Source organism: Suncus etruscus, chromosome 9 (assembly GCF_024139225.1).
Source record: "Suncus etruscus isolate mSunEtr1 chromosome 9, mSunEtr1.pri.cur, whole genome shotgun sequence".
NCBI classification, from domain to species: domain Eukaryota; kingdom Metazoa; phylum Chordata; class Mammalia; order Eulipotyphla; family Soricidae; genus Suncus; species Suncus etruscus.
In genome coordinates, this window is record NC_064856.1 from 109,995,952 (window position 1) to 110,008,028 (window position 12,077).

Below are 12,077 nucleotides of genomic sequence, written 5' to 3' on the forward strand. Positions count from 1 at the left end.
GTTCCTTGAAATAGACGCAATATCAGTGGAAGTCACTTTTCTATTTTTTGCTTTTGGACTTGGGGAGAGGAGGCCTTGAGCAAAGCACACCTGGCTTAGGGTCTATTCTTGGCTTGTGCTCAATGGATCACTTCGATGGTACTCAGGGTTACCACATGGGATGCTGGGGGTTGAACCAGGGTCAGTTGCATGCAAGGTAGCATCTCACCTTCTGCACTGCCTCTCTGGCCTTCAAAGTCATTTTTGTTTGCTTGTTTTTATTTGGGGGCCACACCTAGCAGCGCTCAAGGGTTACTCCTGGCTCTGTGCTCAGAAATTACTCCTCTGTTGTATGAAAGGAGAGAAGGTTAGCACTCCCCTTGACAAGGATTGAGGATGCTGCAACACACATACGGTTAAGGCACTGCCGCCTACTTTGTGGCATTTAACCAAATTTTTTTTAAAAGGGGGCCAGAGAGATAGCATGGAGATAAGGTATTTGCCTTGAATGCAGCAGGTCGGTGGTTCAAATCCCGGCAACCCATATGGTCACCCACGCCTGCCAGGAGCGATTTCTGAGTGTAGGGCCAGGAGTAACCCCTGAGCACTGCCAGGTGTGACCCAAAAACCGAAAAAATAAATAAATAAATAAATAAATAAATACAATTACTCCTGATGGGGCTGGAGCAATAGTAGGGTGTTTGCCTTGTATGTGGCTGACCCAGGACAGATCTAGATTTGAACTCCAGCGCCCCATATGGTTCCCTGAATCAGGAGTGATTTCTGAACACAGAGCCAGGAGTAACCCCTGACCATCACTGGGTGTGGTTCAAAAACCAAAAAATAAGAAAAAAAAATTACTCCTGGCATTCTCAGAGGACCATATGGGATGCCGGAGATTTTGAACCTGGGTGGCCTCATGTATGGCATGATACAATAGCTGTGCTATTGCTCTGGCCCCTCAGAGTCGGTTAAATTCCTCTGTTTCATCTGTGTGAAGACTGAAATGCAGACATGACTCCAGTCTCTATCTTGAGTCAGGAGGTGACTTTTAGGTCCGGGGATGTAGTTCAGTGGGTGAAGTATTTGTCTGCTGTGTGTGAAGCCCTAGTTTCATCTCCAGTGCTAGGAAAAAGGAGATAAGCTTGGGAGTTCCAGTCACACTGAGGAGAGGAAAAAAACAAAACAAAACAAAACAGGGGCCAGAGAGGTGGCACTAGAGGTAAGGTGTCAGCCTTGCTAGCGCTAGTAGGACAGACCGAATTTTGATGGTTTGATTCCCTGGCATCCCATATGATTCCCCAAGCCAGGAGCGACTTCTGAGCGCATAGCCAGGAGTAACCCCTGAGCGTCAAACGGGTGTGGCCCAAAAACAAAAAAAACAAACAAACAAACAAACAAAAAAAAACAAAAAACAGGAGCCTGGGCTGCAATAGAGAGCTGGTCTGGTGATAAGACTTTTGTCTTGGGGGGGGGGGCGGTGGGCCACACCAGGTGGCGCTCAGGGGTTACTCCTGGCTCTGCAGTCAGTAATGCTCCTGGCACGTTTGGTGGACCATATGGGATGCCAGGAATTGAACCTGGGTCCATCCCAGTTCAGCTGTGTGCAAGGCAAACGCCCTACCACTGTGCTATCTCTCCAGTCCAAAGAGTTTTGTAAGCCACCAACTTGAGTTCAATCTCTTGGCACAAAAATGGTCCACTGAGCATCACTGCATATTAGCACTGAGCCCCCACAGGGCCCCCCAACCAAAAAAAAAAAAACAACACCATGAGCTTCTGAACACTGAAGGGGCTCCAGGTTTATCTCCAGATTATCTACTTCTACTCCAATAAGAATGAAAAATATGGGGCCTGAGAGATAGCATGGGGGTACGGCGTTTGCCTTGTATGCAGAAGGACGGTGGTTCAAATCCCGTCATCCCATATGGTCCCCCGAGCCTGCCAGGAGTGATTTCTGAGTGTAGATCCAGGAGTGACCCCTGTGCACTGCCGGGTGTAACCCCAAAACGGGTGCGAACACACAGCTTTCGAGCCGCATGCGAATCTCGGCCAAAATGAATGCGACTCTTTGCTTCTTGTCATCATTTTGTATACTGTGACTCTTTGCCAAGTTTGGATTTTGTTCCGCTGCTTCTGAGGAGGGACCTCTGAGGAGAGATCTCTGAGCACGGAGTCCCGCCCCCAGGCTGTGTCCTCCAGTCTCCCATCCCTCAGAAACAACTGCACTGGCCAGCGAGCGGGGGACCCGTGTGTCACATGTTGTGTCACATCTTGCCATGAGTTCTTAGTGTGGAGGACGCAGCACACCCTCACCATCACTGCACGATTTTGACCCTCTCTCAAAATGGCAAAATGCAATATGTGTTTAATAGATTATTGTTAAAATTAGATGCTTTTGTGTGTTTGTCTGTTTTGGCAAGTCACTGCGTAGTGTGGCTCTCTGACTCTCACAATTTAAAATTTTGGCTCTTTGGGTCAAATGTTTGCCACCCCTGCCCCAAAACAAAACAAAACAGGGGCCGGAGAGATAGCATGGAGGTAAGGTGTTTGTTTTGCATACAGAAAGATGGTGGTTCGAATCCCGGCATCCCATATGGTCCCCTGTGCCTGCCAGGGGCGATTTCTGAGTGTAGAGCCAGGAGTAACCCCTGAGCACTGCCGGGTGTGACCCAAAAAACAAACCAAACTAAACCAAACCAAACCAAACCAAAACGAAACAAAAGAATGAAAAATAAAAGTGTGTGGGTTAAGGGCCAGAGCAGTGGCACAGGTGGTAGGGCACTTGCCTTGAAAACAGCTGATCTAGGACGGACCTCGGTTAGATCCCCTGTTGTCCCATATGGTCCCCCAAGTCAGGAGCGATTTCTAAGTGCAGAGCCAGGAGGAATCCCTGAGCATCACCAGGTGTGGCCCCCCGCCAAAAAAAAAGTTTGTGGGCCAGAGTGATAATACACTCAGGTTCGATACCTGGTGTCTTATATGATCCCCTGAGCACTGCCAGGAGTAATTCCTGTGTGCAGAGCCAGGAGTGAGCCTGAAACCAGGTGTGGCCCAGGAAACATTACAAAACAAAAAGTTTGAGTTAGTGATTCAGCTGTTTTTCCTTATTTTGTGGTGGGTTTTTGTTTGTTTGTTTGTTTTGGGGTCACACCTGGCAGCACTCAGGGGTTACTTCTGGCTCTACACTTAGAAATCGTCCCCCACAGGCTAGGGGGTCCCTTTGGGATGCCGGGATTCAAATCACTGTCCTTCTGCATGCAAGGCAAACGCCTTACTGCTGTACTATCTCTCTGGCGCCTGGTTTTTTATTTTTTTTATTTTTATTTTTTTTTAGTTTTTGGTTTTTGAGTCACACCCAGCAGTGCTCAGGGGTTCCTCCTGGCTCTACGCTCAGAAATCGCCCCCAGCAGGCACAGGGGACCATATGGGATCCCCTGAGCACTGGCAGATATGATAAAAAGAAAAAAAAAAAAGAAAGGGAGGAGTGGGGAGGAGAGAGCACAGCCTTCTCCAAAGTCGAAAACAAAAGAGCAGGGGTGGCGAACAAGTTTGACACAAAGAGCCAACATTTTAAACTGTGAGAGTCAGAGAGCCACACCACGAAGTGACCTGCCAAAACAGACAAACACTCACACAAAAGCATCTAATTTTAACAATAATCTATTAAACACAGATTGCATTTTGCCATTTTGAGTGAGGGTCAAAATTCTGCAGTGATGGTGAGGGTGTGCTGCATCCTCCACACTAAGAACTCATGGCAAGATGTGACACAACATGTGACACACGGGTCCCCCCACTCGCTGGCCCGTGCAGTTGTTTCCAAGGGATGGGAGACGGGAGGATGCAGCCTGGAGACGGGACTCCACGCTCGGAGATCTCTCCTCAGAGGTCCCTCCTCAGAAGCAGCGGAACAAAATCCAAACTTGGCAAAGAGTCACAGTATACAAAATGATGATAAGAGGCAAAGAGCCGCATTCATTTTGGCCGGGAGCCGCATCGGCTAGAGAGCCGTGTGTTCGCCACCCCTGCAAGAGTTTCATCTCATGAGAGGAGATTACAGCCACTATGTATGCTCAGGCACCACACACACACACATGTGCATATGGACACATGGACCCAGGGAACACGCGTGCCTTTCCCTGTTTCTGGGGAAGCTCTCCTGCTGCAGGAAAAATGGCCCCAAAACATGGGCCCTTAAAGCATGTGACCAGGATCATCTGTCCTGGAGATGTGGGCCCAGCTCTCAGACTCATGCAGCATGGGACACCATCTCTGCAAAGCCAACAGTGGGGGTCAGAGGCAGCCATGATTCTGGGAGCTGGGCCCCTCCCAGAGCTACCTTTCAGCGTGGCAGGAAGGTCACTGTCGCTCTTTCTCGCCTGGCCCTGGCAGTCACAGCCTCTGCTGGGACTTAGTCAAGGCCTGCCGGGTTTCAAGAGGAGGCAAAGAGATGAGTTTCTCCATTTCTCCAAGCTTGAGACCATACCTGGATGTGCTCAGGGCTGACTTCTGCCTCTTGCACCAGGGATCACTCCTGGAGGTGCTCAGGGGATCCTATCAGATGCTGGGGATCGAACCTGGGTTGGCTGCATGGAAGGCAAGCGACCTACCCTCTGTGGTATAGCTGCTGTCTTGCCTGGTGGCCTTTGACCATGTGACCAGCTGCTGAGCCACAGGCCCTGTGGCCCAAGGACCCCTGAAGTCATATCAGCTGGAATGAAGACCATGATGATGATGAGATTTCTCTCCTGTCAGGGTGGGATCTGTCTGTTCCTGCCCTGAGCCAAGCTGGCCTCTGACTTCCCTCACAGTGAGGGGGGTTCGGCCACCCCACTCTCAGGGCCAGGCCTCGGGGGCTTTGCAGTGTCTGCTTCCTGCCAGGCTGTAAGGACCCCAGCCTGGCCTCCTAGCAGGTGACCCACCATGTCAGTCCAAATACTGGAAATCATGAGACCCATGGGAGATACCTCAAAATGACTGAGCCCCAAGGGACAGTGGCTACAGGGGGGGAGCTTTTCGTGGCTGAGGAATGGCCTTGAGGCTCCTGTAACAGCTACTGCATGACAGAGGGAAGGGACAGAAGAAATCCTTATGGTTGGGGCTGGAGAGATACCACAGCGGTTGGGAGTTTGCTTGCATGCAGCCAATTCAGGATGGATGGTGGTTCAAATCCCGGCATCCCATATGGTCCTGAGCCTGCTGGGAGCAATTTCTGAGCACAGAGGTAGGAGTAACCCCTGAGAACCAGTGGGTGTGACCCCCCAAAAAAATCAAATAAACAAAAATAATCCTTATGGTTAAAACCACCCAGTTTTGTAGAGCCCTAAGCACTGTACTATCTCTCCATCCCCATATTCTGGAATCTTTCTGCCCTCTGATTATTGGGGGGAGACCCCAGTGGTGTTCAGGGGCCGGGGCCCACTCCCAGTAATCCTTCACCCGATATGTGGCACTTATTGCCTCAGTCCACAGGGCCCAGCACTGTGGTATTGCTCAGGGAACCAATCAGTCAAACCTGGAGCCTCCCGCATGCCAGAAATGTGTTCCACCTCCGGGACTATTCATATTACTCTAAATAGACAGCCAATCTTACCCCAGTCACCATGTTTCCTTCCACCCCGCCTGGGCTCCCTGGGCCAGGCCAGCTAAGGAGCCAGCATGGTTTGCTGCCCTGGCATCCACCAGTTCCTTCTTCTAGGCTCAGGAAGGTGCCCAAGTTCAGCTCTCCTGCCTCCCCTTCCTGGAGCAGAGCAGGGAATTTGGGCTTTTCCCAGAACCCCACACCCAGCCAGCCTTGCATCTGGGCTAATACCTGTCCCTGCCCGCTGCACATGCTGCCACCTGGGTTCCAGCACACGAAGTGGGTGTGGAGTAGCCTGGACATTTCTGGAAAGAGTCAGAGGGACCTGGGATCCGGCCAACCCAGGTTCAATCCTCAGCACCCCATATCGGCCCTCAGCACTACTAGGAGTGATCCCTGAACACACAGCCAGCTGCCACCTGGGTTCCAGCACACGAAGTGGGTGTGGAGTAGCCTGGACATTTCTGGAAAGAGTCAGAGGGACCTGGGATCCGGCCAACCCAGGTTCAATCCTCAGCACCCCATATCGGCCCTCAGCACTACTAGGAGTGATCCCTGAACACACAGCCAGGTGTAAGCCCTGAGCACTGCCAGGTGTGGCCCCAAAGTCAAAACAAAACAAGAAACTGTGTAAGGGCCAGAAAGACTGCTTACTGGGCAGATCATGTGCTTGCTTTATGTGCAGCATCTACCCCTGAGCTTTCCCTTTCAGCTTTCCCTCCAGTCTCTGGGGCTCTTCCAAACACTGCCTGAAGTTGGGAGGTGCAGGCAAGTGCATGCTCATTGCCTGGATTCCATTCTCAATACCAAAAAAATCCCAAGAGGGGCTGGAGTGGTAGCACAGCGGGTAAAGCATTTACTTTGCACGCAGCTGACCCGAGTTCAATACCTGGCATCCCATATGGTCCCCCCAGCTTGCCAGGAGTGATTTCTGAGTGCAGAACCAGGAGGAACCCCTGAGTGCTGCTGGATGTGGCCCCAAAACAAACAAAAAATCCCATGGGGGCTGGATGATAGCACAGTAGGGAGAGCGTTTTCCTTGCACACGGCCAAGCTGTGTTCGATCGCTAGCATCCCATATGATTTCCCCAAGTACTGCCAGGAGTAATTCCTGAGTGCAGATCCAGGAGTAGCCCCAGAGCACAGCTGGGTGTGGCCCCAAAACAAACAAAAAAAGTCCTGTGTATATGTCGGGTCTGCCTCACCCTGCCTGCAACACAGTCTACTCCATCTGCTCTTAGATGCCCACAGAGCCAATTCACCATGTTTCCACCATGGGGGTAACCCCATGGTGACAGTGGAGCTGAGACGAGGGTTTTGGAGGAGTCCCAGCTCATCCTCCTCCCCCAGTGCCTCTGCCCACAGCTGTCTTCCCAGGGGCGTCCCAGACAGTCTTGTGTTGCACTGTGCGTGGTCACACACCTTCACACCGACTCACCACCTCCTCTCTTCTCTCCCCTGCTGGTAGCCGCCCAGGTGTAGAGTGACCATGAACACATGCACACACACACGCAGGGCACATAACTAGGGAATGAGCCCATGCCATGGAGCAACTACGTAAGGGAGAGGAGGATCCAGCTGCAGGAAGTCAGGGGTTGTGTCTTCCGTGGGATCAAGAACCCCAAGCCTGGGGCTGGAGAGATAGCATGGAGGTAAGGTGTTGGCCTGGCATGCAGAAGGAGGGTGGTTCGAATCCCAGCATCCCATAGGGTCCCCCGATTCTGCCAGGAGCTATTTCTGAGCATAGAGCCAGGAGGAACCCCTGAGCGCTGCCGGGTGTGACCCCAAACCAAAAAACCTCAAATTACTAATAAATCGAGTGGCGCTTGCATAGACGCCAGTCTTGGGGCTTGCTTCCCGGTGGCTGCAAGGCTCAGTGCAGCCGGCAGGTGGCGTCACGAGCCCATTCAAGGACGCAGGCTGCGGGGAGCGGCGCCCCCGTGTGGGCGTGGCCTGCGGGAAGCGGCTGGCGCGAACTGCGCATGCGTGCAAAGGCGCGGAGTCGGGCCTGCCACCGGGCCGCCCGGCCTTATGGGTCCCTCCTTTTTTATTTTCTATTGTGGGCCTCCTTAACGCTGCTGCGGCGCGGTCACCAGCTCCGAGACGGGGAAGGGGAGGAGGGCGCTGTCCGCGAGGCGGTTCTTCCCTAACCCGGCGGGGCTCGCAGCGCAGCTAGGCGGGGCTTGAGTCTGCGTTGCAGAAAAGGTGTAAACTCTGGGCGGATTCCGGGACGCGGGAAACTCAGGTCTCGGCCAATCCTAGCGCGAGCCGCGCTGAGGAGGCGGGGCTTGTGCCGCATCTGGGCGGTGCCATTGGCCGAGTCCCACCCGGAGCGGGATTGGAGGAGCGAAGGGGCGGGCAATGGTTATTGGAGAAGCTGATTGGACGATTTTGCGTGGGCGCGGCTAGTGAGCATGGTGGGCGGGGCCAACGGGACGACCCCAGGGCAGCATGGGAGGCGCGGCGCTGACCTTCCTGGGCGGGGCCTGCGGCTCTGAGGGCGGGGCCTGGGTGCCGGGGGGTCCGGGCGGGGCCGTGGGCGGGCGGGGGCGCTGCCCCGGGAGGCGTCTGTTTAGGGCCGCACGCAGCTCCGCATCTGGTGCTCATTACCGGATGACAAAGAGCCGGCTCTGGGCCCCCTTCCCCACTCCCATCCCCTCCCTCCACCGCGGCGCCCTTAACCCCTTCCTGCCCTGGGGTGCCTCCGGTTCCCCGGCCCAGGGTTACCTGGGGAAGAGCCCCACGTCCCCGACGGTCCCAGGTCGGTCACCCCAAAACCGCTCCCGCACGTCCAGACTTTGGGCCGCCCCGAGACCCCCACTCCCAGCCCGCGAGCCTCCCCGGCGGCGTCTCGGAGGTTAATGGCTTGTGCTGGAGCCGGCGGGGGCGTCTGGTTTGAGTTAGGGGAACGTGATCGTGGGGGGCGGGGGGCGGACCGCGGGGTCCCCCCCCACCCAGCCCTCTGCGCACCAACCTCTCTCCTGCACCCAACCCCGCCTCGCCCCATCTCCGACCCCCTCCTCTCCCTGGAGCCTGCCCAGGCCTAATTTCGGGGAGCCCCGGGCAGGAAAGGGGGCGCTGGTTCACTCCTTGACTGTCCGGGTGGTCGCGCTGCTCTCCCCAAGACCTAATTAGAGGCCCCTTAATGGCCACAACTGGGAAATTACAGAGGCCGTAGGGATGGGCGCCTCCTGGTCGGCTCCCCAAGACACTGATTGGGGGGCCGCCCCCACATCACCAGGTGCTCCAAGCAGTGATTTTGCACCATCTCTCTCTGGGGTGGGGTGCCCGGAACCTCCCTTCAAGTTGAGCTTCTCTGTCCAGGCACCTCCACACCCCGAAAGTGGCCCCAAGGGAAGGACCTGCTCAGGGAACTTCATGTGGGGAGATCTCAGGGACCCCAGAGCAGGGGACCTCCCAGAGTGCCTCGCAGGGCCCCCAGACTGGCCCACCCTAAGCCTACCTGCCCTCTCCAGGCTGACCAGAGGATGGAGGGCAGCAGGAGTGACCCAAACAGTCCCCTTCACTCCCCAGAACCACCAACCCTGTGACCCACCCGGCCTGTCACTCCAAGCCCTCTCCCAGCCAGCCCCACCTTCTTGGAGGTTGGGTGTCAAAAGCAACAAAGATGGTATTGTCCGTGGCCAGACCTCACCCTGAGCCTGGCTCTGGCCCCACTGACCTTCCACTTCCCCATGGCACTAGGGCGCCCCCTTACCGACCCTGGAAGGACTCACCTTACTACACAGAGTGGGGGGGCCCAACCAGCCCTTTCTTTTTTACCAGAGTCCTCCCAGCCCTCCCGTCAGGCATAAAGGCAGCCAAGAGTTTGGGATGAGGCTGCACTGGTTTATTGGAGAAGACCCCGGCACCCGCCCCCTTGCCGTCCTGGGGGCCTTGACGTCTCCTGTACTGGGGAGCAGCGATCCCGATCCCGAGGCCCGCCTCGCAGGTCCATAGCTGGAGGCGCTCACAGCCCTCTGTCCAGCGGGTCGGCTCGCTGGGTTCCTGCGCAGCCCAGACCATGTGTCCAGCACCCTTTCCTTGTCACACACTGGTTCTGCAGGTCTGCACCCCGCCGTGGTGGCTGCTCCCAGGGGCCACCGGTGCCGTAGGGCCCTTGCTGCCCGCCTGAGTGACCCAGCGGTAGCAGTCGGTGACACGCTTGTTTGGGGCGTGGGGGCCGCAGCGGGTGCAGTACACGATGCCCAGTGCCAGCAGGAACACCAGGAAGACGCACGTGGGTACCAAGAGGGCCACCAGGAGCCATCGGTCATCCCTCCGGCTGCGGCTGGCCGAGCTGGCCTCCCCGGGGTCTGTGGGAGTTGCTGAGGTCAGCAGCGGGGACTCAGAGACCCCTTCCCTTAGCACCGGCTGGACTTCGGTATGAGGGTCTGGAGGGCTGGAGAGTGAAGTCTGATGGCTGGGGCTATGAGAAGGCAGGGGAGTCTTGGAGTCTGGGAACAGGGGGATTCCTGGGGTCTTGGAGGTAGCGGTGGGTGGGGGCAGGGTAGTTGGGGTTATAGAGAAGGAGACAGAGGTTTGGAGAACAGGGCCGGTCGAGGTCACAGTGGGGTGGAGGGCCTCCGAGGTGTTGGCCAGAGGGATTTGGGTAGCTGGGCTGGAAGGCGAGCGAGCTGCATGCGGGATGTCAGGAGTGTGGGGGTCTGGAAACACGGGGACTGGGTGAGAGGGTAAAAATCCTGGATGTTTGGTGGAGATAAAGGGGGTGTGGTGGGCAGACGGCTGATGTGGAGCGCTGGTGGCGAACAGGGGGATGCGGTGGTGAGGGGGTGCCACCATGGCCGGGGTCCTGGGGTTCTGTCGGGCGGGAGGGTGGGGGGCACCCGTGGCAGAAACTATCAGGGGTTGGTGGGCAGAAGGCAGAGCCGGGTACCTGGCAGGGGTTCTGGGATTGTTGGGAGCCGGGGGCAAGGGTGGGCGGGTGATGGAGAGTACTGCGGAGTGATAGGGGCCCCTGGGGACGCTGGGTGGGGGGTACCGGGTGGGGTCCAGGTGCGATAGCAGTGGCCCATCATCCTCGATGACGTCCTCGGGAAAGCCGGGGTTGTAGGCCATGCCAAAGTCGGTTGCCGGCGAGGCCTCCATCCACGGGATCCCCGGCTCCTCTGTCCAGCCGTGAGGGAAGGGTTCCCAGGACATGTCCTCATCCTCATCTTCCTCGTCTTCCTCGTCCTCCTCGTCCTCCTCCAGGTCCTGGGAGGCCAGTGAGCCCCGGTCGCCAGGGTGGCTGCAGCTGACGCCATCCTCGTTGAGCTCCAGGCCTTCGCTGCAGTAGCACTCGAAGCCACCGATGTAGTTGACGCACATCTGCTGGCACACGCCGGGGATCTGACACTCGTCCGTGTCCACGCAGCGGTGGGGATCGTCCTCGGCCGGTCGGAAGCCCAGGCGGCAGTGGCAGCGGTAGCCCTGGGGCCCGCCGGGCTCGCACTGGTGCTCGCAGGGCGCCTGGGCACAGGTATCCTCGCAGTGGCGCCCGTCGGCCGCCAGCCTGGAGCCCGCGGGGCAGCGGCAGGACACGCCAACGCCGGGCTCGTCCACGCACTCGTGCTCGCAGCCGCCGTTGTCCGGGTGGCAGCTGGTCGGCGGGCACAGGGGCCCGGTCTGGGACCACACCACGCCGCCCTGGGGCTGCTTCATGCAGAGCAGCGAGGTCTCACCGCCGGCCTGGCAGGGCACCGCGGCCACCGAGCCGAAGGGCAGCCACTCCCAGGCGGTGGAGACCAGGTGGAAGGGCGTGGTGTAGACGGCCGGCCCCGCCTGGCCCTCCTCCTCAGCCAGGGCCGGGCAGGCGCCCTCGAAGCCGAACTGGCACAGGTAGCCGTCGACGGCCAGGGTGCAGGAGCCCTCCAGCCAGCGGTGCTCGCCCCCAGCCTCCAGCGCCGCGCAGCGCTGCGCCGGGCAGGGCCCGCTGCTGGCCGGCTGCGCCCAGTTGGTGAAGGCGGTGTCCTGGTCCCCGGTGGTCCACGTGAAGCCCCGCAGCGGCCGCTGGGGTTGGCACTGCCGGGCCGGCCGCTGCAGCCCGATCCACAGCAGTCCGTCGGCCGGGCCACTGCCCAGCAGGCCGGCCACGCGCTGCGCCTCGTCGGGGGTCCGCGGCGTGGCCAGGTCGCCCCCCAGCTCCCGGCAGGCCCTCCAGGCCTCCAGGAAGGTGCGGCGCCGGGGAAAGAGGGCGTAGCAGCTGCCAGGGCCGCAGGTGGCCCGGGGCTCGGCCCCGGGGGCCTGGCCCAGCGCGGGTACCGCGGCCGCCCAGGCCAGCAGCAGACGAAGCAGCATCGCGTCCCCCCCGACTGGCCCGGCCGGGCCGGCTGCGGCTCTTGACAGGGGGTGGGCCCGGGGCCTGGGCGGGCCGGCCCGGGGAGGCGGGCCCGGGCGGGCTCAGGCCTTGTAAGGAGCGGGCTGGGGTCCGCGCCAGCTCCCAGCTCCAGCTCCCTGGGGGCCGCTGGAGCAGGAAGCAGTGGGGGGGGGGCAGGGGAAGGGGGTACAAGGC

The 12,077-nt window shown here is 58.3% G+C and overlaps 1 protein-coding gene and 1 pseudogene across 1 annotated transcript; one reads left to right on the top strand and one right to left on the bottom strand.

Moving 5' to 3' along the window:
* Window positions 1-324: 324 nt before the first annotated feature.
* Window positions 325-440, top strand: LOC126019477 (uncharacterized; annotated as a pseudogene).
* A 9,141-nt stretch (window positions 441-9,581) lies between these two features.
* CD248 (CD248 molecule) lies at window positions 9,582-11,863 on the bottom strand. The gene has a single exon (XM_049780160.1). It carries the CDS (start codon window positions 11,861-11,863, stop codon window positions 9,611-9,613), a length of 2,253 nt encoding a protein of 750 aa, XP_049636117.1. The 3' UTR covers window positions 9,582-9,610.
* Between the last annotated feature and the right edge of the window lie 214 nt (window positions 11,864-12,077).

Coding starts and splice junctions, on each gene's coding strand:
- CD248 (XM_049780160.1), bottom strand. CDS start 11,863: ATGCTGCTTCGTCTGCTGCTGGCCTGGGCGGCCGCGGTACCCGCGCTG.